General features: G+C 41.9%; 4 protein-coding genes across 4 annotated transcripts; all 4 read left to right on the top strand.

Moving 5' to 3' along the window:
* The first annotated feature begins 12,133 nt into the window (after positions 1-12,133).
* On the top strand, positions 12,134-13,293 carry LOC129720317 (uncharacterized). The gene is made up of 2 exons (XM_055671777.1): positions 12,134-12,701; positions 12,743-13,293. Exons 1-2 carry the CDS (start codon positions 12,134-12,136, stop codon positions 13,291-13,293), a joined length of 1,119 nt encoding a protein of 372 aa, XP_055527752.1.
* Positions 13,294-13,404: 111 nt separating this feature from the next.
* Positions 13,405-14,514, top strand: LOC129720316 (uncharacterized). The gene has a single exon (XM_055671776.1). It carries the CDS (start codon positions 13,405-13,407, stop codon positions 14,512-14,514), a length of 1,110 nt encoding a protein of 369 aa, XP_055527751.1.
* Positions 14,515-14,613: 99 nt separating this feature from the next.
* On the top strand, positions 14,614-15,978 carry LOC129720315 (uncharacterized). The gene has a single exon (XM_055671775.1). It carries the CDS (start codon positions 14,614-14,616, stop codon positions 15,976-15,978), a length of 1,365 nt encoding a protein of 454 aa, XP_055527750.1.
* On the top strand, positions 15,975-16,982 carry LOC129720314 (uncharacterized). Its single transcript, XM_055671774.1, has 2 exons — positions 15,975-15,997; positions 16,466-16,982. Exons 1-2 carry the CDS (start codon positions 15,975-15,977, stop codon positions 16,980-16,982), a joined length of 540 nt encoding a protein of 179 aa, XP_055527749.1.
* The last annotated feature ends 8,931 nt before the right edge of the window (positions 16,983-25,913 follow it).

Here is a 25,913-nt window from a genome sequence, read left to right as displayed (position 1 = left end):
GGTTTTGAATGTTTTAGTGGTATGCCCTCGAAATGGTCCTTCCGGGACAGATTCCACTGGGGCTTCTGGTGAAATCACCAGAATCACCGGTTTCTAGTCTGATCCATCTATGGCATTACTTTGAGTTAAATTTGAAATAACTTTCCTGCTCTTGCTATTTCTATCCGTTAGAAGCGTTTTTAAACAATTGCGCTGAATTTTATCATTTTCGTTTTGGCCTTTTGTTCTAGTTTTAATTCCTCTATTGATTTGAACCAAATTTAAAAGAGTTTTCTTTGTTTTTTTTTTCTGAATTCCAGGAGCGTTCTCAAGCATTTTTAGTTGATTCGGAATGCAGACCTCGTTCACTCTTGGCTACACGCCTTTTTTCCTGAATTGTTTCCACTTTGCAAGTAACCTATGCAACTTAGGCACTAGATAATGCCACACCCAACGCAAACGGGGAACATTTTATTACTTTGGGGCAATTTTTTATTACTTATTGTGTCTTATGACTGCGCATTATACACAATTAGTAGCAACTAAAAAGTAACAAAAAATATGACGGCCACGCGCTTGTATGTGTTTCTGCAGGAGAACATACAGCCAAGCACCGCAATGCATGTGTTAGCAAAACTTCACTCGCTGCATTTGTATTGATGCAACGATCAGATTAATTTTTGTCCTCTTCATCCACACATAATGAGAATCTCACCCGTCAACCCCAAATGTCTAATTAGAAACACTTTCGTTTCGTCCCCAGTGTTTACTTGAAATGAAAATATGTTATACTGTCTGAACAGAGTTGCCGAAGTTACGAATATTGTTCTGGATGGGCACGAATTTTGTATTTTCAAACAGGTGCAAATGAGTTTCCATGAACAAATGAGTATGTTTTTTGGATAGCTTGCAAGAAAGCGAATGTTTTTGTTTTTCTCTAACGCAGTTTACAGATCGTGATGTCATTTGAAGACGCATTTCAAGTCTTTGAAATCATCAACGTTTGCATACTCTATGACGGGGAAAATGCTGCTTGGCAGCTCTTGTCATATTCTTTCTCTACTCCGTATGCATACAACGCGCGAACTAATACACGAATTGGAGATTGAAGAAACTTGTAACATGTGCAACATATGCGACGGTGTGTGATTTTTTTTTCCTGCGATGGAAAGGGAGCAGTTTTTGACAGAAAAAATTGTACATGTGGTTGAAACGACCATTATTAGATAGTCTAACTCCCGTAACACGTGCTAAATATATGACAGTATGTGTTGTTACTTGACTGGGGAAGAATTTTATTGCCTTTTAAGTAATAGGTTTGTTACCTTTAAGGCAATTTTGCGCTATTGCTTCTAAAGTAACAAGGAAAAGTTTTGCGTGCACCAATGGACTACCTTTTGGATTCATAGTCGTTAGAGGTGTCGCTTGATGGGTGTTGTTTCAATAATCTGGGAGTGTCCGGAGTTCAACCGGGACAGGTCAGTGTGTGGCCTATGACGATCAAGGCACTTGATGATAACTAGGTACTCGAATAATTATTGGAATGGCACGGTTCTATGCACTGCTTTGATCATGACCATTATTTTACCGGAGCGTGTTACGGTCATACATCCGTAACCAGTTCACCTTTTCAGGCCATCCGCATTGGTAACATAAAGGAATTTAATACCATCATTTTGGCGGCTGTGGAGCTTAAATTATTTAGCGAAAAGACGAGGAAACTACGAAATATTATTAAACATAACCGTTCGTTTTTGGCACATGTGTCAAAATCGAGCCGTGCCATAATCGATCAGGGTCTGTAATTTGTAGTTTGTTTCAGAGGATTTTTCACATGTATTCAGATGAGTTTTTATGTTCTTCTGTTTTTTTTTTCTGTACCCAAGAAGCATTTTTGAGCCCGGATTGGCTGAATTATGATCATATTTTATTTTGACCTTTTCTCACAATACTGCGTTTTAAACCATCATTTCCATTGTTGGCATGCTTCTGCCTTCGGGGACGGTTTTTAAAAGCTGAAGTCGCCATCTTGAAATTCAAATTGATTTCATCGGTCATTTTTCAGTCTCTGGATGTCATCCCGGTTCCGAAAATATCAATATTGGATGGTGTTTGACCTTGTTCGATTTGATTGTTTCTATGGCCACTAGAAGCCCCAGTGGAATCAATTCCAGAAGGTACATTTTGAGGGCATAGCATCAAAATACCCAAAATCATAAAAATTGTGAAAGTAATTGTACTTTGAACCAATGGTTACTAGATTCTGTTCAAATATTTATGAAATTCTTCAGTTTCGAGAAAACCGGGTTCCCGCGGATGTAAGGCTGAGGCTATTGGTGCTACACCCAACGCAAACGGGGAATATTTTATTTACTTTTGGGAAATTTTTTATTACTTTTTGTGTCTTATGACTGCTCATTATACAGTAAGTAGCAAACAAAAAGTAATGAAGATTATGACGGCCACACGCTTGTATGTGTTTCTGCAGGAGAACATACAGCCAAGCACCGCAATGCATGTGTTGGCAAGACTTCACTCGCTGCATTTGTATTGATGCAACGATCTGGTTCATTTTTTTCCCCTTCATCCACACATGATCAGAATCTCAACCGTCAACCTCAAATGTCCAATTAGAAACACTTTCGTTTCGTCCCCCAGTGTTAACTTGAAATGGAAATATGTAATACTGTCTGACCAGAGTTGCCGAAGTTGCGAATATTGTTCTGGATGGGCACGAGTTTTGTATATTCAAACAGGTGCAAATGAGTTTCCATGAACCAATGATTATGTGCTGTAGATAGCTTGCAAGAAAGCGAATGTTTTTATTTTTCTTTAACGCAGTTTACAGATCGTGATGTCATTTTAAGGCGCATTTCAAGTCTTTGAAATCATCAACGTTTGCATACTCTATGACGGGGAAAATGTTGCTTGGCAGCTCTTGTCATATTTTTTCGCTACTCCGTATGCATACAACGAGCGAACTAATACACGCCCACCGGATGAATTGGAGATTAAAAAAACTTGTAACATGTGCAACTTATGCGACGGTGTGTGATTTTTTTTGACTTGAGATGGAAAGGGAGCATTTTTCGACAAAAAAAACGTAGCATGCGGTTGAAACGACCATTATTAGATAGTCGTACTCTCGTAACACGTGCTAAACCCAAGTAACAATATCAGTTTCAAGATGTACTTGAAGAAGTTTTGATTGCTTGTTCTTTAAAACAGGGCATAAATCTTATTATTTTCACAAACTGCTACAAATCAGCCGTAAAATCCCCATAAGATCAAGGAGGCCCATGCTAGAGAAGGTTCTCAAGAATAGTTCCTAAAGTTTGCTTAAAACTCTATATTTTTATCGATATGTACTCATGATGACATTCAGGAGTTGCTCACAACCATGAAAAAACTGTAACAAATTACGAGAGTTTTTTAAATCAGGTTCGCAACTCTTCTTTCTAGCTTATTTCGCTATGAACAGAATTTGTTTTTTATTTACATAGATCAATTTATGAAACAAACCCCATCGATCTACTCTTTCTCCAAAATGAATGTCATCGCAGTCGTTGGATAAAATAGGTAGATAAATCTACATGTGTTTTCAAGTTCATATTTGTAAATTTTTATTTGCCACGTTAAGTTTATACGTTATATGACAAAAAAATTTGTAATTTTCAACGCGCCATGATATTACTGGCAAATTAGTAATTTATTTAGAAAATAAAATATATATCTGAATTTTCGTTAAGTTCGGGTTTGCCGGACTACGGAACATTTTACTAAACTTTGTGTTCAGCATGGTCAACATTCACTACTGAACTGCCAGAATTATTAGTAGCATTAAGAATCTCGGCCTTTTATTACCGTTTAATTACAAATGGCTATTATTTTGACGCAGTTAATCACAGTCTGTTCGCCATATTTGTCGTTGGTTTTATTTTAATCCCTCATAAGACGGCTTCTAACTAAAACTTCTTGAGCAAGACTAATAAGATTTTTTTAGTATCTCGACAAGTTGGCATTTACTTGTTGCATTCACGTAGAAGAATACTTGCGCTTGAATTAAACTTGCTTGAACTTTTCAAGACAAACAAATTTTATCTAAGATAGCCCTCTCTCCCGTTTGACAACTGTTTGTTTACAGTCAAGCACCATTTTTGTGATTGCTGTTGGAAAAGTGTTACTTGTAGCGATTTTTGAACAAGAAACAATAAATGGTTTGGAATAAATATCCGGTGTATTTTATATTTAGGGCCTAAACAAGAGCAAAATGAAGAAATGCAACATATTGCATGAAGCAGGGGAATGAATACCATTTCTCTGTCATTCTCAGGTACAAGTCGGACTCGATTATCCGGAATTTTAGATTCGATTATCCGGAATTTCATTTTTTCGGTGATCGTTTTAACTTTCACTCCGAAATTTTGCCTCTACCACCCCTTCTGGCATATTTGTTACCATTTATGTCATTTCCGACATGTTTGGAAAGTGTTCGATAATCAATGTCCAATTTATTCTTTTTTGCTTCTCAAGAAATAATTTCTGGTTATGCCACTGCACACACGTAAAATAAAAAAAAGGAAATACCTGTTTATTTATGTTCGTTATTCACAAATTTCAATATATTTCCGTGATTCGATTATCCGGAATAAAAAATGTTTGGTAATCGAGTCCGACCTGTACTGAAATTTCTACCATCTTATATTTCATGTCCGTTAGTGAGTATTGAGGTTTTGCTGCTTTTAACACCAAAAGTAATATACCCTTAAATGACTTGATTTAGTATGAGTTAGTTGCTTGATGAGCTAAAAAAATTTGTTTATTCTAGATCCTTTTCTTTCACCAATTTTTTTTGCTCTTTCATGAGACAAAATGGGTTCAAGAAAATTTTATGGGCACATTTTCAAGATAGATTCATCTTAAAGATAAGTACCATAAAACTATCGTAAAACTCTAATGAAGTTTTATGGAAGTTTCTCATAGGTATTTTGAAAGGGATATTGAGTGCGTTTTAAAACCGCTCCTCAGGCTTATCACATTCATTGATGAAGTAATTTTATGGAGGACTTTTCAAGTGTTCTTTAATAACTCTTGGGAACTGTTGATAAATAAAAATTACAAGTACTTAAATAAATTTATGATAAAACTCGATAGATTTAGTAATGTTTTAATAAAACTTCTATAAAATATAAATAAAACTAAATCGTCTTTGGATTGATACTTGGGAAATATATGACAGTATGCAGAGCCGGATTTACGATTGTGGGGGACAGTGGGCGCCCCAGAATAAAACAAACCCGTTTTTTTTTCGTACGAGATAAAAACATCTATTTGTTATTGAAAAGTTACCAAAAATTTGCTAAATTTTTTTTACGAGTTTTTTTTTGCAGAGAACTTATTGATTGAATAACCAACATTCAGCTCCTTCAGAATATTGTACTCTCAACTTAACAATGCTAAGACAGCCTTTCACTCTTAATAGTCGTACGCAACCTATTTTCAATCAGTTTCATCTTCGAAAAAGACCTTCTCCAGTTGTGTTCGAGATCATTAGGCTCAAATAAATCCTTAAATAAAATAATTTTTGCAAGGCACTAACGAGTTTTTGATTTTTTTCTTCATGTAATCATCTTTTTTGAGCACCACTTTGATATACTCGGGGTTTTGTGGTGACAGCTCATTTTGAATAAATATAATAATAAATTCGGTTCTTGCTCACTGTTTATAGCCAGATCTAACTGTCGAATGATTTGGACCAGAGGCGCCAGATGATTTCGAAAGATGTCTGCAACTGCTCGAAATCCGGAATTTTTTTTCTTGATATCTGAAAAAAAAACCTACCGCAATTTAAAAAAAAATGCGATCCACAGGCAAAAATTTGCACACAATTAGAGTAAGACTGCGCAAATATAAGGCTACGCTAGCAATAATCTACAGAAACTAGGAAAAAACTACACACATCTGCAGGTCAATAAAATCTGCCCACGGACTCTGAAAATCTGCATTTTACAATGCAAATCTGGTATCCCTGATTCAGACAAGTAAACTTATTTTCGGAATCAACAGCAATGCATTAAAAAAACTTGTGGATTATGTATTTTCTTTCCTGCTTGATCTCCCATGCGCGCTAGTTCGATTCAAATGGTGTGTTAATGTGTGTCATTCCAAGAGAATCGAAGGATCTTATGGATGTAGTTGTGATTGGCGCTCGCGAAAAAATAACACTGAAGAAAAGATAAATTTCTTTTTGAGCGTCTTAGTAGAATGGAATTGAATATTGAGAATAGGACAGTCCACATAAGCACTGATGATGGTTGCATGTAGCAGCCGAAATACGTATCTGCGGACGATATTCGATTAGAGGGTATTCGATTTTTTGTAGTAGAATTAAATGGAAACATAACCTATACTGAAAAAAAGTTTCAGATTGAAATGGTCTGTTCAAATTTTCTTGCTGTAAATTCAACTTTTGATTGAATCTAATTTTTGATAGAGAAAAGAACTTTTTCTCGTTTTGTGGGGGCCTCAAAAATGTGGGGGCCCAGGGCTCGGGCCCCCTGGGCCCCCCCTTAAATCCGGCTCTGACAGTATGTGTTGTTACTTGACTGGGGAAGAATTTTATTGCTTTTTAGGTAATGGATTTGTTACCTAAGGGCAATTTTGCGCTATTGCTTCTAAAGTAATAAGGGAAAGTTTTGCGTGTACGAACATATATATGGGTGTATTCTAACCGGGACGTTAGTCAGGTTAAAAAGTCTGTCCGTGCTAGTGTCAGTTGCTGAAATTTGTAATCCTGTTCGCATATTCAGAGAAGTTCCATTCACATTCTAAGAAGTTGAAGCAACTTCGGCTTGATACTGGATGGAGTTTACGTCGTTGATATATATGTTTGATTGTTAGTCTTTCTAAATCATATTATTTCAGATTCAAATCAGAGAAATCCAAATTAAAATATTGGTGAATCTAGTTTGGCTGAAATTGAACTTATTTAATAAAAAATTTTCACACTAGTGTTTGGTCAATATTACTTCCAAACATAGGTTTTGAATACTTCTAGAACAGAATTAACAAGTTACAAGATTAAATTGGCACGTAGAACACTCTGAGAAAAAAAAATCTAAATCAATTTGAAGTCTTTATTTCCTCAATCAGATCCACCGTCTTTTCAGGAGTACAATTTGATCTAAGAATGGAAGCAAGTTTACCACTCTATCTCTCGCAATGTGTATAATATTCACTATAATGTTGGTTACATTCTTCAACCTCATCTGGAAAAGAGATAGACACATTACGATACGTATTACTCAGTGTTATGTTATACAGTCAGGTTTTTTTACGCAAGGAAACGTACCTCATAAAAAACCGCGTAAAAAATTCGGTAGTTCAAAATTCCGTGTTAAAAAACGCCGTAATTCAAAAATGTGCGTAAAATCAAACTGCGTAATTCAAAAATCCGCGTTGAAAAACCGCAGTATTTCAAAATTCTGCGTGAGTTACATGATTAATTCGAAAATCTGCGTAAAAAATACACGTTCAGTCAAAACACCGCGTAAAAACCCCTGGCGAGCAAACCGCGTAAAAATATTCCGTCCGTATCGCAAAAGGATTCATCTCTCGATTCTGTGGAAAAGAAACTAAGCATTCCTACATTTAGATTCTTGAAGATTCCTACATTTAGATTTCATATGCGATTCGCACAGATTCTGTCTGTATCGCAGAAATGAATCATCGCACGATTCATTTGGGCTCTTGAGGAATCAATTAGAAGGTTTTCCAAATGCGATTCGTACAGATTCTGTTCGTATCGCAGAGAAGATTCCTCTCACGATTCCGTCACCGAGTTATAGGTATCTTAATTTTAGTTTAAGGAGTAAATGTAGTAATGAAGATAGAAAATTAAACTAACTGAAAATATGATTGTAGAAACTACGAAAAATATAGTTCAGAAGGTGGGACTCGAACCCACAACTTCCAATCTCCGGTCAGATGTGTTTCCGTTATAGGTATCCTGGGAACTCTCTGCGTGTTAGTTAGGGTATGCTTCTCTCCGGGATTTGTATGCATTCACACCGCTCCGAGCATGCATCATGTTCTTGCTGAGAAATGTTAATGTGTGTGTGAAAGAACGTCTTTGTTTTTTTTTTTCATACCACTACTGACAAACACACTACATACACACATCTACGCGAGTGTCTGCCATGCACTCTCCAGATAGCACAAAATATCGTCGCCAACGATATTTTTTCCCTCGCTCGACGGCAACTCGCCTCTGCCCCGGATTCGGCACGGTGATTTGGGGTGAATCAAAGGCAAACCTACACGGGTGACACACCACTCGGACACGACACGGATATGGCACGGAAGCAGTGGAAAAAGTGCTCAAGCGTACACCCAGAACAAACGAAGAAGATTTTGTTACTTTAGAGCAACTCTAGATTCTTAGCGTTACATAATTTGTATACGACGCCTTATCATAACGAATAATTTTGTCTTATTTAACTCTGATTAAATCAAATTTATTATATTGGTCTTACTTTTAAGATAATATGGAAGCCCTCACATTGGTTCACTAATAGGCAAACATAAGAAGATATGTTAAACAAAATTATCAATAAGTTCCAGCAAAAAATCATAGCAATCAATCGTTACAACGAAGTTTAAGTTCAAAAAAAAAATCATTTTTGTTGCTTTGCTCGCCAAGTTTTGCCTTTCTCCTAGAAAGGTATAGCAATCACTTGCAAAACCGAACGTATAAAAGTGCTCCAAAGGGCCGAATGGCATATATCACTCGACTCAGCTCGACGAGCTGAGCATTTTCTGTATGTATGTGTGTGTGTGTGTGTGTGTGTGTGTGTGTGTGTGTGTGTATGTGCAGATTTTTATTCTCACTCACTTTTCTCAGAGATGGCTGAACCAATTCCCTCACAATACTAAAATAGGTTCTCTCGACGTTAGATTACCTTATATAAAATCTGTTCAATGTAATATTAAGAATATCAAGAGTGTAAGCGATAAGGGCGGGGGCCTAGTGTGGTTGGTAACGTCTCCGCCAACCACGCTCGACGCCTGGGTTCGAATCCCACCGCCGACATAGGTGTTGATGGTTGTGAGGTGGCGTGATCCACTCACAACCAACCCAACTGGTCTAGATTCAATCCTAGCCGACACCGGGAGATTTTCTGAGGCGAAAAATCTCTGGGATCACGCCTTCCATCGCATGAGGAAGTAAAGCCGTTGGCGCCGGTCCGTTGATAAAACGGGTCGTGAGTTAGGGTCCTGGGTGTGGAGTCGTCTCCCTGGGCGTCGGTGATTGGCCACAACAGTGGCGGAACTAGACCGACGGTAAATAAGCGAGAGTAAAAAAAAATCGTTACAACGAAGTTTAAGTTAAAAAAAAAAATCATTTTTGTTGCTTTGCTCGCCAAGTTTTGCCTTTCTCCTAGAAAGGTATAGCAATCACTTGCAAAACCGAAAGTATAAAAGTGCTCCAAAGGGCCGAATGGCATATATCACTCGACTCAGCTCGACGAGCTGAGCATTTTCTGTATGTATGTATGTGTGTGTGTGTGTGTGTGTGTGTGTGTATGTGTGTGTGTGTGTGTGTGTGTATGTGCAGATTTTTATTCTCACTCAGAGATGGCTGAACCGATTTTCATGAAATTAATTGCAAATGAAAGGTCTTGATGTCCCATAAGACCCTATTGAATTTCATTGTAATCGGATTTTTAGTTTAGAGGTTATGTTTACAAATGTGAAAATCATGAAACATCAATATCTCAGAAACTGCACAACCGATTTGAACAAAATTGGTCTCAAAAGAACGGGCTACCTAGAAAACCTTTAAGTTTTGAATTTGATAGAGATTGCACTTGTGGTTCAAAAGTTATGAAAAGAAACGTGTTCTGAAGACTGTTTAATCTCACCCATGGTTCTCAGAGATGGCTGTACCGATTTTCATAAAATTAGTGTCAAATGGAGGGTCTAATTGCCCCATAAGACCCTATTGATTTGTTTTGCAGTCGGACTATTACTTTGCCTGTTATGTTTAAAAATGTGAAATCCAGCTATGCAAAGGAACATATTCCGAAGACTACTTGGACTCACTCACTTTTCTCAGAGATGGCCGACACGATTTCCACAAAATTAGTGCAAATGAATGGTCTAGCTGCCTCAGAAGACCCTATTGAATTTTACTGTAATCGAACTGTAAATTCATTTGTAATGTGCCGACTTGTGAAAATCACGAAACTTCATTATCTCAGAAACTACACAACCGATTTGATTATTATTATCAGATGAGCGGGCTAGTTAAGGGTTAACTGATGAATTATGATTGAACACGTGGTTTCAAAGTTTGGCTGCCCTACACGTTCCCATTTCATTTGATTATAATCGAACTTAAGCAACCGTTATGTATTAAATTGTTAATAAAACAACGAAAGTCTATTATCTCAAAGATTACATGACTTATCCGAACATAACTAGTGTCATACGAACGAGTCATCTCTTAAACTTACAAATAACAAACTTCATAACAATTTGACATGTGGCTCAAAAGTTATGGAAAGAAGAGACATTCAAAGACTATTTAAAACTACACCTGCTTTAATCGATATTTGTGGCCTCAACATAATTTAAATGTGGTGTCGTACTATTTGACCGTTCCAAGTTCATTGATTCCTTGCGGTTTGTTTGAAGTCTGCAAATGCACGACGAATCGGCCATAGGATATGATCAAAGTCAAATAACAAATCGTTGGAAATGATTGGTTTTATCGAAAAGACAACATCCTCGTCTTTTGGCTTCTGTACATCGCCTTAATTCTGAATATATTCATATTGGGTGGTATTCTGTCATTATCAGCAGACTTTCTGGCATCAATCTGACACCGGAAATACCCATATTGGGAGGTATTTTTGGTTGCTTTCCAGAAACTAAAAGTGGTCGTCTTCAATTCATTCAAATAGTGTCCAGGGTCAATGTTTGGTTTCTATGCATCATCACGTTTACGGAAATATCCATATTGAGTATTATTCGGTCATTTCCGACTGTTGCCTATAAGTTGCCATTTAGCAATTCAAAATGGTGCCTGAGGTCAATTGTTAGCTCCTTGCATCATTCTGGTTCCAAAGATACTCATATTGGATAGTATTTGTTTATTTTAGGCTGTTTTTCACAAACCGGTAGTCGCCATCTTGAATTTCAAAATGGTATTTAGGATACTGGTTAAAGAAAAACTCATGTTGGGTGATATTTGGTCACTTTGGACTGTTTTTCAGAAGCCGAAAGTCGTCATTTTGGACTATAAAATTGCCTGTGAAATCAATTTCTGTCATCTGGGCGTAATTCTGGTTCCGAAAACATTCATATTGAATGGTATTTGGTCATTTCCGGCTGTATGCTAGACACCGGAAGTCACCATCTTAAAATTCAAGATTGTGTCTGTGATCAATTTTTAGCTTCTGTGCATCTTTCTGGTTCCAGAAATACTAATATTTAATGGGAATCGTCCATTTCAGGCTGTTTTCCATGCCATCTTACAATTCAAAATGTTGTCTGAAGTCGATTTGTGGCTCCAGTGCATTATTACGGTTCCGGAAATACCCATATTGGGTGGTATTTGGTCATTTGCCGCTGTTTTTCCGACACCGGAAGTCGCCATTTTGGATTTCTGGTGTGACGGAATCTTAGTACGTCTCGCCGTTGCCTTTTGTAATACAATTTCTTTTAATGCCAAACTCTGTATCTCTCCTCATTACTCCAATTTGCGAATTTGTATACCTTTTGTTTAAGTTTTTGAGTCTTGCTTCACACTATTCGATCATATAAAAGCCAATTGTAGGCAATAGAAATATATCAGTTGAATTTTTTGTATCAAACGTGCCTCGCGTGTTTTATCCATCCGAACGAAATCCGTAGTTCTCTCCGGCGCTTTTCGGACCGCGTGAAATCATATGGTCCTTCGAGCCGGATTCGCGAGAGTTATCGTCGTGAACCGCATAGTGCCGATCAACCAAGTGTCGCGTGCAATTGGCCTCGTTGCCCGCCAATTCTACGGTCATTTAGTGCTTTTGCCGATCTGTGACACAGTGATAGAAATACTGTAATTTTGTGGAACGAAAAGTTTCGAAGTGTGAACTACGTGATTTTCACGATGGAAAAGTTAATCCGCGAACGAAAATCTATCGAGCCACGTATCAAACGTGTGGCTGAAGCAGTGAAAAAACTAGAGACAGAAGCGGCTGAAGAAACCGAAGTGCAAACGGTACTCGAAGTGCTCGGTGATATTTGGGTTGCATTTTGTACAGTGCACAAAAGAGTGTTGGACGCATGTGACGATGAAGATAAATATGCAGACGCTGTGCAAAATCAGTGCAATTTTGAACGCACTCACATTGGACTGAAAAATCGCCTTGCGAAAGTGCTAAAAGCGGTGCAGAATCGCGATCGCAGTCAAGAAGAGCGATCTCCGCCGCAAAGTGAAATAATTAACCAACTTGCCCAGCAGCAAGCAGAGTTACTCCGTATGATGGCGGGTAGAACGGCTGCTGGCGCTAGTGCACCCACTGCTGCTGCTGATAATGCCCACGATCCCATACCGCTGTCCGATCTCAAGCTGCCCCGCATGAACCTTCCTCCCTTCGCTGGAAACTATCTCGAGTTGCAGTCTTTTATCGATTTATTCAAGAGCATGGTTGACTCGAACCCATCGATCAAGGATAGTCAAAAATTGTATTTTCTCAAAACTCATCTCTCTGGAGAGGCTGCAACGCTTATCTCCCATCTAAAATTGTATATGCAAATTACGCTCCGGCTCTGGCAAAGCTTAAAGCTCGCTACGATAAACCGCTCGAGATAGCTCACAAGCACATTGAACGCTTTCTCAACCAACAAGCCATGACGTCACCGTCTGCTCAAGGGTTACGTTCATTGCATGACGTCTCCGACGAGGTTGTTCGTGCTCTTCAAGCCATGCAAAGAGAGGATCGTGATACTTGGCTGCTGTTCATCCTCATCGGAAAACTGGATTCCGAAACCAAGCAGCTTTGGTATCAAAAGGTTGCTGATATGGAGGAAGCTGGCATCACTCTGAAAGCTTTTCTCGCATTCATCGACTCTCGCAGTTTCGCTCTGCAAGCTGCTCAGCCTACTAGACAACGAACTATTGCTGCTAGTAAGCTTCCAATAAAGCCGCAGTATAAGAGAGCAACCGCACTCGTCGCCACCAATACAACATCAAATTGCGACGTTTGTGCCAAATCCTCTCATCCTCTCTACCAGTGCGGTAAGTTCATACACATGAGCTCAGAGTAAAGACTCGCTGTGGTAAGCTCTCACAGACTGTGCCGCAATTGTCTAAGAAAGCACCCAGGCGAACCTTGCAAATCGGGTAACTGTCGCAAATGTGGTTTACTACACCACACCATGTTGCACTGTGCCCTCACCCCTCAAGATCGCCAAACTCCTTCCGCATCGAAGGCTGTTTCCTCAGGTGGTAGTTCGGCCGCCCAATCTTTGATTTCGGCCCTTGATTCCACTACTGAATTCGACGCCTCCAATGTACTACTAGCCACTGTGTCGATTAATGTACTAGACAAACATGGACGCCCCCACGCATGTCGCGCTGTTCTGGATTGCGCGTCCCAAGTAAGTTTTATTAGCCAGACTTTCTGCAACGAACTTGGCCTCGATTTGTTAGACGCAGACATGAATTTGGAAGGTATATCATCAACCCCCGCACATGCAGACAAATGTGTGCAAATCATCGTTGAATCGCAATGCACCGATTATCGTACCACCGCGCCTTGCATGGTGCTCAACAAAATTACAAATACTCTACCCATCAAACCAGCGAACACCGACGGTTGGCCCATTCCGGGCTCGATCACCCTGGCCAATCCGCTATTTCATCGCCCCGATATGATTAGCGTGCTTCTTGGCATTGAACTTTTCTTCCAGTTGCTTGAGCCTGGAAAAATTTCACTGAGCTCTGACAACAGTTTGCCCACTTTACAAAACACTAAGTTAGGGTGGGTGGTTGCTGGTCGATATCGGTATCCCACACCACAAGTGACAACTACTACATGCTTGTTAGCCACCACTGACGACAGCTTGAACCAGCAACTGCAACGATTCTGGGAATTAGAGGAATATGCACCAGTTTCACCTCATCTTAGCGACGAGGGAAAACGCTGCGAGGATCATTTTTACAAGCACACCGTGCGAGACGATGATGGAAAATTTATTGTACGGCTACCGTTTCTGGATTCTCCGAGCTTACTTGGTGATTCGCGTCAAATTGCCGAAAAGCGACTAAGTCACATCGAGCGAAAGTTGTTACGGAACCCTCTTCTCAAGCTGGAATACCATGCATTTCTCCGTGAGTACCTTGAGTCCGGCCATATGACACTCATCGAGAATCCTCCGAACGATGCTATTTATCTCCCGCATCATTGTGTGGTAAAGGAATCGAGTTCCACCACAAAATATCGCGTTGTCTATGATGCTGCAGACTACCAGCGGCTTGTCCCTTAACGATATTCTCATGGCTGGCCCGGTACTGCAAGATTCGCTAGTGGACATTCTTCTTCGCTTTCGTTTCCGCTGATTGTTTTCATCGGTGATATCAAGCAAATGTACCGTATAATTAAGCTGGCCGATTGCGATTATTTGTGCATTGTTTGGCGGTGGGGCAATAATGAACCTGTGCAGGCCTACCGATTAAACACAGTCACTTATGGGACGAAGAGCGCATCGTACTTGGTGACAAAGTGCCTGCAACAATTATTGGAATCGTACAGACAGCAGTATCCGACAGCGGTTGGGAAAGCAGAAAGGGGCACCTACGTCGACGACGTGTTGTTGGGAGCTGACTCCGAAGAAGAAGCAGTCAGCTCAACGCACAAGATCTTTCAGCCCACAAAGCGGACCATGCTTCCGCAAATCGCCAGCATTTTCGACCCCCTAGGCTTACTAGCCCCGATAGTCATCAAAGCGAAAATGATCATGCAGCAACTGTGGGAGCTGAAGGTGGACTGGGACGAAACACCCCCGGGTGAGTTGGTTCAAAATTGGTTAGTATTTGTGCAAAGCCTTTCCGATCTGAATTCATTACAGGTACCACGTCGAGTGATTGGTATGCGTCAAGCCTCTCGCGTCTATCTGCACGGCTTCAGTGATGCATCCGAGCGAGCCATGGATGCTTGCCTCTACATTCGGGCCATCGGTGGTTGCGGCAATACATCGTCGCACTTGCTGTGTGCGAAATCCAAGAAAGCACCGATTGGGAATGGACGAACAACATTACCCCGCTTGGAGTTGTGTGCGGCAGTGACTCTGTCCCGGCTGATAGCGAATGTGATGAAGGCAAACTCTATACATTTCCATGAAGTGCGGGCTTTTTCGGATTCAACTGTTGCACTGGCATGGATTCACGGAGGAGCTTCGAGATGGAAAACATTTGTTGCCAACCGGGTGGCAGAAATCACTACGATCCTACCTGCAATCAATTGGCATCATGTAGATACACACAGCAACCCAGCCGATGTAATCTCACGTGGTGCTCTGCCAGAGCAATCGATCAACAATTCCCTTGGGTGGCATGAACCAGGCTGGATCAGGTCACTCAACACCGACGAAGTTACACTCACTTGTGCTCTTGACGCCACTCAACAACGACAAGTGAAAAGAGAGCAACGATCGACTGCCGTGGCGTGTTTGGTTGTATACAAAAACCAATTTATCGACGACATGCTAGCCCGATACTACCCAAATTTACAGCTTCTTTTGCGTATCACAGCGCGAATGCTACGTTTCTCCCATCGAGAGCAGAGAGTATCAAATCGCCTTATGCCCCAAGAGATTGAGAATGCCATGGAAGTCTATATACGACACGTGCAGAATCAACATTACCAACAAGAGATCAATCGCCTAGAACGCAAAGGTGAAGTAAATCGTAGCAGCTCTCTTCGCCAGTTGAAGCCTTATCTGGATGAATGACATCTTCTCAGGGTGGGCGGTAGGCTGCAACTTTCAGAGCTAAGTTACAACACGAAGCACCCGATTTTGCTGCCACGCCACTCAATCCTCACCGCACTCATTCTCCATAACGAGCACCACGAACAACTCCACTGTGGTCCGCAAGCACTGCTGAGTGATATACGGCGACGGTTTTGGATTGTCGGAGGAACGAGTGCTGCACGCAAGACTTGTCGATCCTGCGTCGAATGTATGCGTGCAAGACCTACACAATTGCATCAGCTGATGGGACAGATTCCTGTAGATCGCCTAGCACCGAATCCCCCCTTCTCTATCACCGGCATTGATTATGCTGGGCCTGTTAACATCATCAATCGGAGTACACGTGGCGCTACATCTAGCAAAGGCTACATAGCACTTTCGTGTGCTTTTGCACCCGTGCCGTGCATCTTGAAGCTGTGTCGGACCTCAGTACATCTGCTTTCATTGCTGCATTCACCCGTTTTAGCAGCCGATACGGATTGCCGAGCAGAATTCACTCGGACAACGCTACCAACTTTCGGGGAGCAGCCCGAAAGTTCCGTGAATTATACCAACACATCAACGAAACCGAACGGAACGATCAAGTGACCGACTTCTTCTCCAACAAGGGAATCGAGTGGAAGTTCATTCCTGCGCGATCCCCACATCACGGGGGCCTCTGGGAGGCAGGCGTGAAGGTGGCGAAAACTTTCTTGAGCAAAATCGGTGGTGATGCTTGTTTAACGTTCGAAGAACTGAGTACCGTTCTCGCACAAGTTCTGGCTTGTATGAACTCTCGGCCGATTTCTACACTCTCTAATGACCCGAACGACCCTCAACCTCTCACTCCAGCCCATTTTCTCATCGGTCGACCACTACATTCTGTGCCAGAGATCAATCAGTTAGAACGCCACATCGGTTCCCTCAGCAGATGGGAGTTTGTTCAACGCATCGCACAACAGTTTCGAGCTCGGTGGCAGAAAGAATATGTGCTATCCCTTTAGCGCATGGCAAAGTGGCAGAAAGCAGCTCCGAATATTTCAGTCGGAGATTTTGTGCTGTTGGTGGACGACAACGAGAGGCCTAAGCAATGGCCGATGGGCCGCATTATCGGCACGTTCCCTGGAACCGATGGCCACGTCAGGGTGGTGGACGTCAAGACTGCCAATGGTACCACGCGGCGAGATGTACGACGACTTCGGCGCATCCCGTTGGAGGATGACGAGTACGTGCCAGGACGGAATGGAGCGGAAATTTCCAGACGTAATTTGGTGGGCGGTTTATGGTGTGACGGAATCTAAGTACGTCTCGCCGTTGCCTTTTGTAATACAATTTCTTTTTATGCCAAACTCTGTATCTCTCCTCATTACTCCAATTTGCGATTTGTATACCTTTTGTTTAAATTTTTGAGTCTTGCTTCACACTATTCGATCATATAAAAGCCAATTGTAGGCAATAGAAATATATCAGTTGAATTTATTGTATCAAACGTGCCTCGCGTGTTTTATCCATCCGAACGAAATCCGCAGTTCTCTCCGGCGCTTTTCGGACCGCGTAAAATCAATTTCATAATGGCATTTGGAGACAATTTCTGGATTTTGAACGGCATACTGGTTAAAGAAAAACTCATATTGGGTGGTATTTGGTCATTTTCTGCTGTTTTCAGAAACCGGAAGTCGCCATCTTAGAATTTAAAATGCTATCTGTGGTCGATTTTCGCTCCTGTGTATTATTCTAGATCCGGATATTATTATATTGGGTGGAAATCGGCCATTTTCGGCTGTTTTCCAGAAACCGGAAGTTGCCATCTTACAATCCAAAATGTTGTCTGAGGTCGATTATGGAACATATTCGTTACCACTAAAAACATTCACCTGCCAATATGGTTCCATTTAGTTGATTAGTTCGCGAGATGTGCAAAAATTTGTGAAGAAACATGTACTTCCAGAAGAGGGAGGGGCGTCAAACCATTATGGACATATTTGTTACCTCTAAAAACATTCACATACCAAATTCGGTTGTATTTTCTTGATTGGTTCTTGAGCTGTGCGAAATTTGTGTTTCATTTTCATGAGATCTCTCCCTTACAAAAGAGGAAGTCGGGTATCAAACCATTATGTACATATTTGTTACCACTAAAAACATTTACCTGCCAAATTTTGTTCCATTTGGTTGATTAGTTCTCGAGATGTGCACAAATTTGTGCTTCATCCAACTATTTTGGACATATTAGTTACCCCTTAAAACATCCACATGCCAAATTCGGTTTCATTTGCGTGGTTTGTTCTTGAGTTGTGCAGAAATTCATGTTTCATTTGTATGGGACCCCTCCCCTCCAGAAGAAGAAGGGGTCTCAAGCTATCATAGGAATCTTTATCGGCACCAAAAACCCCTACATACAAATTTTCACGTCGATCGGTTCGGTAGTTTTCGGGCCTATATGGATCAGACAGACAGACAGACTTGACTGCATTTTTATATGTAAAGATTACAACATCAATATTTTAGAACCTAAAGAGTGAATATACATTTATTGGATTGAAGCGTTCATGTAAATCTACTTTTACAAATAAAAAATTTAATGAGAAAGGCTGGGTCTGACCGCTAAGTGGATTAATTTAGGTTTTTCTTTTGCTAACAATTACATTCACTGTATTACGAGGACAGCTAATATACATAAATTGTTCGTCAAGTTATAAATGGAAAAATATCATCTTACGACGTTCAAATTTCAAAGAACATTTTGAATAAATCTTAGTCAAAGGACAAAAAACTCACAGGCTCTTACTCTTCTATGAATTTGTATATTTAGGAATATACTTTTTCGATATTATCCAGTCATGAATATTTAGTACATATCGAAACTGAAATGAAATAAAAAAAAGTGGAAGAGGTTGTTTATACGAAACGACCGCAAGGATAACGTAGAATTACGACAGCCTGTCTTATGTCAATAATTTTTTGCAATAGCTTTGGAAATACACTCGATTAGGGTTAATCATTTTAATGGTGTGAAGCGATATATTTTTCCGTATTTGTTTCGTTTATTATTTTTGCTTTAAAAATAAACGGAATCCGTTGGAAACTAGCTGAGTTCAGAACTTTTGAAAGTGGGCAATATTCGTGACGCTCTCGATGCTTTCGGTTTTACAGTTTGTACCCCTATATAGGTTGCCGTAAGACATAATTCTACGTCGAAAACGCACTAATCGATGTGCTCAAGTCGACTCTGATGAAAGAAACTTAAAAAAATCGTATATTCAATTCATAAATGTTTGATATTAGTTGTATTTACCAGACAATTGAACTGTGCAGTAACAGTTAATAATTTCAGCCTTGTTAAATGTGTTAAAATAACAAAGCAGAAAGAATTTTAACTTTCCGAAGGTATCGTCGGAATCCATGGTCAAGTATATGAATATGAAGATTGTTGGTATTTCATGATGCTGTAAGAAGACGGAGTTTAACCAGAGAAAGGCCGGAATCCTCAATCGGCAAAGATGCCCCTTCTGTAAATTGTTATGAACCATGAGTATGATCGAGATGCTGTGAGAAGTGACTGGTTTGTAATGATGAAAACTTAGTAAATTGACATTTACGGATTTGTTTCGCATATACCGCTTGTGATGCACAGTGTTAATGAATCGTAATATACATCACACTGCTGCGCAATTGCAGCAGCATCAAACTGCAATCAAAGTAGCAATTTTGTAATAACCATTCATTATGCTCTTCCAAATATATTTAGCAGCCTTGAAAAAGACTGGTTGCTGCAGTTGCAAATTTCATTCAATTATCGCATAAACGCTTCATGGTCCAGATAGCGCGCGATATCCGCTCTGACAAAGATTTTTTACGCACGTTGTGGAATGAGATAACTGGAAAAATTATTTCCAGTTATATCATTCTACTACGTTCGTAAAAAAGAGTATGGGCTACGCTGCTCACAGTTTGTCGGTATATTAGCGAAATTTGAGCGTGAAAGCGCATTATTTTATCGTCAACTGTGTACCTGGCAACAAATGTATCATCATTGAGATGGCACCAGAGGCAAGCGACAAAGGAGCCAGAAAATTTGTCACAACAGGTCGTACCTCGTTGTAAGGAGAAACATTTTCGGTTGCTTCCCGGTTGGCGGATTACAACAAACGTTCTACTATTACACTTGCCGTAAGGTTCAGACCGCCATACGTTTGCTGCTCCAAGTAAATTGTTACATTTCTCTTGTCAACCTATTGTTGCCTTATAAAGGCAACAATAGGTTGACACATGTATCGTGTGTTGCACGGCTTGAAGGAAGAAGATGTTCCCGTTCTCGTATCGGATATAAGGGTCGTAATTATGCTGTGATATTAAGTAACAACCGTCTTCTTAAAGACGTTACATATTTGTTAATGAAGTGTTATGAATTTTCTAAAACGGACTCAGCGCCGTGAGCAGAACTTGCTGAACTTTTCTGTTTGGAATCGGATTTGTTTCGCATATACCGCTTGTGATGCACAGTGTTAATGAATCGTAATATACATCACACTGCTGCGCAATTGCAGCAGCATCAAACTGCAATCAAAGATGCAATTTAGTAATAACCATTCATTATGCTCTTCAAAATATACTTAGTAGCCTTGAAAAAGACTGGTTGCTGCAGTTGCAAATTTCATTTAATTATCGCATAAATGCTTCATGGTCCAGATAGCGCGCGATATCCGCCCTGACAAAGATTGAAACCCGGCTTTTCTTTCTTCTTCACGATCAGCAACCAACGTCCGTGTGATGTCGGCACAATCATGGAATGAATTACAAAGCGCACATTCTTAGTCAACTAGGTATATTCTGTCGACCTTGTTAGGGAAAGAAGCATTGTGCGACCAATCAGAGGTCGACATTTGCGTTTCGACAAGGCTTGACAATTTTCAATAGTACAATCGTTCGAACAATCAGATTACAACTTTTTGCATTTGGACGGGTGCTTGATTGATTTTCCAATCGATTACTGCAAAAATGACGAAAATCGGTTGGAAACTGACTGAGCTTAAAACGGTTGAAAATGGACAATTTTTGTGACGCTGCCGATGTTTTTGGTTTTTGTAATTGGATCCCTGTAATGAAACTGGTCCCCTGTATATGTTGCCGAAAGACGTAATTCTACGTCAATAAATCATAACTTATAACCGTTGCAAAATTGTACATTTCTTGTTGGGTAATTCCTGGTAATCATATTCACGTTTAGAAATGTACGAACAAAAGTGTACCCCTGCAATACGAAAAGTACCGCTGCAGTCCGAATAAAAGTGTACCGCTGAAATGTACGAATAGAAGTGTACCACTGATATCATAGGCGACGAGAGAACTGCAGCTCTCTGCTACACATATACTGTACGGTGCTGTTACGTTCACCAGCATGTTCTCTTCTAAAACATCAGATCTTTTTACGTTCTTATAGCAGATTTAGAAATTGTTCAAAAAAGGGTAGTTTCAATCTTTTCAAAAAACCTTTACCTTCAAGACATTAAACTAGTTTAAGCTCATGAAAGCAAACATAAATTGACCTACTGGAATGGGGAGACTGTCAATTTTTCCTATGACGTTGATTAAAAGAATATCAGATAGAATGGTTGCTGTCTACTCATGTTGTCTGTGCTAGGAAACCTCGCATGTGATTGGTTCTTGTTCGCATAAATTAGTCTTTGAAACTTTTTATCAATTTTTAGCGATGAACAATGAAATAATAGTAATAACTAAACACGCACTGATGAAACAACGCATGCAGTATCAATCATATTAACCCATGAGCCAGCAGAAAAATTGATAGTTCTAGTTATCAGTCGAACTCTAATCGTGATGGCGAAAACAGTGGAGCTACTCCGTTCAGATGTGTGCGCGTTTAAATAATAGTACCACGCTGCCTCGAAAACGGGCATCGTGCGTCAGTTCGTGGACACTGTGGATACGCCCGTTTCGGCATCTACATCATCTTGGCACTATTCGAAAACAATCAGAGCGTTGAAAGAAAGCCCGGTTCCGGACGACCCTGAGTGACGCGCTTGGCCGGAAGGTCCATGCAACCGACCAAACAGTAAAAAAGTGCCTGGCGATCATGGACTGAACATACATGCCAGGAAGCAGCAGTCCCGTTCACTAGTCTCGCAGCTACATGCAATGACGCAGCGGCAGCGCCTGAATAAAATGGTCAAATCGATTTTCTCGGCAAATCACGACGTGGCAGTGGTGATAAACGACGAGACCTGTCTCACCTTTTAATTCTATTTCAGGTAGAGGGAAAATTTACTGCCAAACACCTGAGGGACCAACCTCAGGTAGTGTGGGGTTTGACCCACTAAAAACCCCTCAGTTTCCAGCCCTTAATACGCCCCGGGACGACCGCAAAGTATTGCTTCGGGTAGCGGCTTTTATGCTTTGTGCAACCTCCTGACTCAATCAAGTCTCTTTGTAATTAGCTAACTAACCTGGCTACTGGCAGTTAGCAAACACTGGCGTGTCGGTGGTCAACCTGTCGCCTGCTTTGTAACTCTAGGACTATTTGAGAGGCGGCTGCACAAACCGCCCTCCAGAAGTTCGGGTCTCCATGGCGCCTCCCCACCCATCCGGATACCACCGGAATAAGTCGGTGCGTCCATCTACCCTACGTGGAATTGGACCATACCTGCTGCCATCTGATCATCGATAATGATCTTCTGGTACCTCGTATGCCCTATGTGTAACGTTGGTCGAAGCATTCTACACCCTTCCGAATGGCTATGCTGATAGACATCATGCTGGACAGGACGCAGATTGCGTCGTATGACACTGTACGAAACGCACTCGCAACCCTTAGGCACATGAGCCTGTAGGTACTTCCCAGTTTACCACGATAACTGTTAGTACCTAACGCTTTGAACCACACTGGGCCCCCATACCTGAGTATGGACGAAACCATGCTGGCAAGAAGTTTACGCTTGCTGCCATTTACCGCTGAGCTATTCGACTGCCTGAAGCCAAGAACTAGGATCGTGGCGTAGAAAGAGTCCCCCGATGATACGCTCCAGCATCGCTGGTGATCGATCTGCAAGCGCCAGCACGCCTTTGGTCTTGGCCATTACTACAGGCGTTACCCCACGGGTTCGTATTGGCACTCGCGCATAGCCTATCGAAGCAGGCCCTCTTGCTTGCCCTAATCGCACTTTTTGGCGCCGATCTTGCAGAACCGAATGCTGCGCGGCGCTCAATCCTCTGTTCGTCTGTTTGCGCACGCTGTATCCTCCGTCTTGCACGGAGGCACACACTGCGGAGGTCCGCTATCGCATCAGTCCACCAGTAAACCAGTGGCTTCCCATTCCTCAGTTGGCGGATCCTAGGCATGTTGGCGTCCTACGCCCGCGAGAGTATGGCAACTAAGTCGGGCGCCAACTGCCTCCATCGCACTCTCTTCGTATTGCCACTTCGGATACTTCGGCATCGAAATGCTATGTCTTCCAGCCGCGGACGGTCGGAGTATTGGCTCTACCCGTTACTTGCCGCCTCGCGTTGTTTTCTGCACTATAGCAAACCGACTGGTGGTCGCAATTGGTCCACCCATCGTCTACCCACCAGTTCGTGATCAGTCCTAGGCTGAAGAACGTCACATCGATGATCGACTCCGCACCATTTCTGCTAAATGTACATTTGGTACCAACGTTGGCCAGATCCAAGTTGAGCTTTGCCAAAGCTTCCAACAGGATCGGGCCCCTCTGGTTCGTAGAGGGACTTCCCCACTCAACAGCCCAAGCGTTGAAGTCACCCGCCACCACCAACGGCGTTAGACCCGTTAGCTCCATGGGTAACTGGTCGACCATCTGGGTGAACCTTTCGGTAGTCCAACGTGGTGGAGCATAGCAACTGCAGTAGAATACTCCATTCACTTTGGTAACCGCGTACCCTTCGTTTGAAGTTGAAACAACCTCCTAAACTGTGAACCTGCTCGTCGTCCATACGGCCATCATACTAGACTTATCCTTCGCTCTATGGCCTTCACCACCGCAACGCCTGCATAACTGGCTTCTGTCGGCCCCTTGCAGGTTCAGAGCTTATGTCCATCCTCGAAGCACCGGAAGCAAACGCCCGGGCGTTGGAATATATCCAGAGGTTTGCATCTGCCGATGCTAGTCGGAAGGTACCCACCTGGGTCCCCGCTGGACCTTTCGGAGGCGGATTGACTCAGTGGCCTCCTCCACACCGCACATATCTTTCTGAGGACTTGTGCAACGTCACACTCTTCGGTGATTTCATCCAGATTTTTGAGCTGGAGAGTCACCTCCGAGGTGAGTGCTCAAATCTGCACCTTTTTAACAAGCACCTGATCGGCTACCGCCTTATAGGAAGCGCCCTTGTTTTTCGCATTCTTTTGGAGCTCAAGAATCATCTCGCCAGTGCGAGATCGATGGATGGTTCGCACATCCGCCCCTAAATCCTGCAGCTGGGTGTTACCTCTCATTTTCTTCAAGACTTATGAATACTTGGACCCGTCAGTCTTGGGTAAGAGGTTTTCCCCCCTAAAAACAATATCGCACGCTTAGCCTTGGGGCTAATAGCAGTCTCAATCAACTAGATTAGTTGAAAGAACTTGTTATAGATATTGTTTTTGGCACATTTTGCATGTGTAGGATAAGTACAACGATACACCGTGCCCCAGTGCTGAGTCGAAGAAATTTCCAGCACGAAAAGATCCTTGACTCGATCGGGAGACGAACCCGATATCACAACCGTATGGGAGAGCTAACCGACCGACATCGCTAACCACAGAGCCACGGGGACCAGTCCCCTCTACTCCTCGCCTTTTAGACATTTGGTGGACGTTTTGTCGCCGCACTGTCCTGAGGTTTTTACTCTCCTTGTGCCCTTTTCCTACGACGGTAACCCATGGGTTTCCCGCAGTCACCGCTCCGGTCGATGTTCCGGCCTTTGAGCTTGCTGGTGTGCTAGCTCGCGAGATTACTAGTTTACATACCGCCATTCAATAGTTTTGTACTAATTTTGTTGTTATGACAAGTTTCATCGAGCTCGGTGCGTGTATTCAATCTCGGAGCGGAACAACCGGCGCAACTTCGGGACATAGAACGGGAGGTTTCTATAATAGCGGCGACGGAGTCGACGAAAGCCAACCCGTTCGCAATGATAAGACCTTTTTGTTCTTATAGCTTTTCCGGTGAGACGAGTAGACCAGTCACTGCGGAATGCTAATTAATTAATGATTCTTTATTAAAATCGATTTGATTTTATAGGCAAATGCAATTGCCGAAATACTTAATTCTATGTGTGTATATACATGCCCAAATTGGCTCCTATAGGAAACATCTGGAGCAACGGGCATCAAAATTGCAACGCTGCATTTTGCGCGCTATATGAATCGGGCACCCACGTTGCATTACACTCAGCCAGGTCTAGTAGCGAGTATGCTGTAACGTCGGCAAAGGTTGAGTTCAGTTACATAGCTGATGTAACGGAACTTACCTGCGCGGTTCAATTAATTTAGCATTTGTTTGTTTATGATTTACGGTGCCGTACAAAAGAGTTAGTATACGACACGAGGCTAGCTCCACCAATCGCTTCTTCACGTTATCGGGGGCTGCTTCCCCCGGGGACTGCCGCGTTCACTTACCGACCTGCCCCGTAGAGCAGATCGCGGCGAATGAGGGCCTGAGGGTATCATTCTGAACCTGCTTAGATTCAGTTGCCCCTCTCAGTCCTCGCCCCCTTTTCGGAGGCTTCAACCCGAGCCACAAGTTTGGCGTACTCCTTTTGAGCTTCGTCGATGGTAGCCCGAAGCAGGAGGAGGCCCTGCTTCAGATCCCTGGAAAAATTGGTCCTATTCGCCGCGAACTCGATGATAGCATCGAACTGTTCGGAAAGCGCTGCCACCCTAGGCCGCTTGTCCCTGCTCTTTTCGGTCGCCTTGCCTAGCA

The sequence above is a fragment of the Wyeomyia smithii genome, chromosome 2, assembly GCF_029784165.1.
Source record: "Wyeomyia smithii strain HCP4-BCI-WySm-NY-G18 chromosome 2, ASM2978416v1, whole genome shotgun sequence".
Lineage (NCBI taxonomy): Eukaryota > Metazoa > Arthropoda > Insecta > Diptera > Culicidae > Wyeomyia > Wyeomyia smithii.
Note: the sequence above shows the minus strand (reverse complement) of the source record. Positions and strands in the feature narration are given on the sequence as shown.

Bases quoted from the DNA above. Each gene is read 5' to 3' on its own strand.
- LOC129720317 (XM_055671777.1), top strand. From the start codon at position 12,134: ATGGAAAAGTTAATCCGCGAACGAAAATCTATCGAGCCACGTATCAAA. The intron at 12,702-12,742 runs GTCAAAAATTGT...CTCTCTGGAGAG, and splicing joins GAACCCATCGATCAAGGATA to GCTGCAACGCTTATCTCCCA.
- LOC129720316 (XM_055671776.1), top strand. From the start codon at position 13,405: ATGTTGCACTGTGCCCTCACCCCTCAAGATCGCCAAACTCCTTCCGCA.
- LOC129720315 (XM_055671775.1), top strand. From the start codon at position 14,614: ATGTACCGTATAATTAAGCTGGCCGATTGCGATTATTTGTGCATTGTT.
- LOC129720314 (XM_055671774.1), top strand. From the start codon at position 15,975: ATGACATCTTCTCAGGGTGGGCG. The intron at 15,998-16,465 runs GTAGGCTGCAAC...CACCCGTTTTAG, and splicing joins ACATCTTCTCAGGGTGGGCG to CAGCCGATACGGATTGCCGA.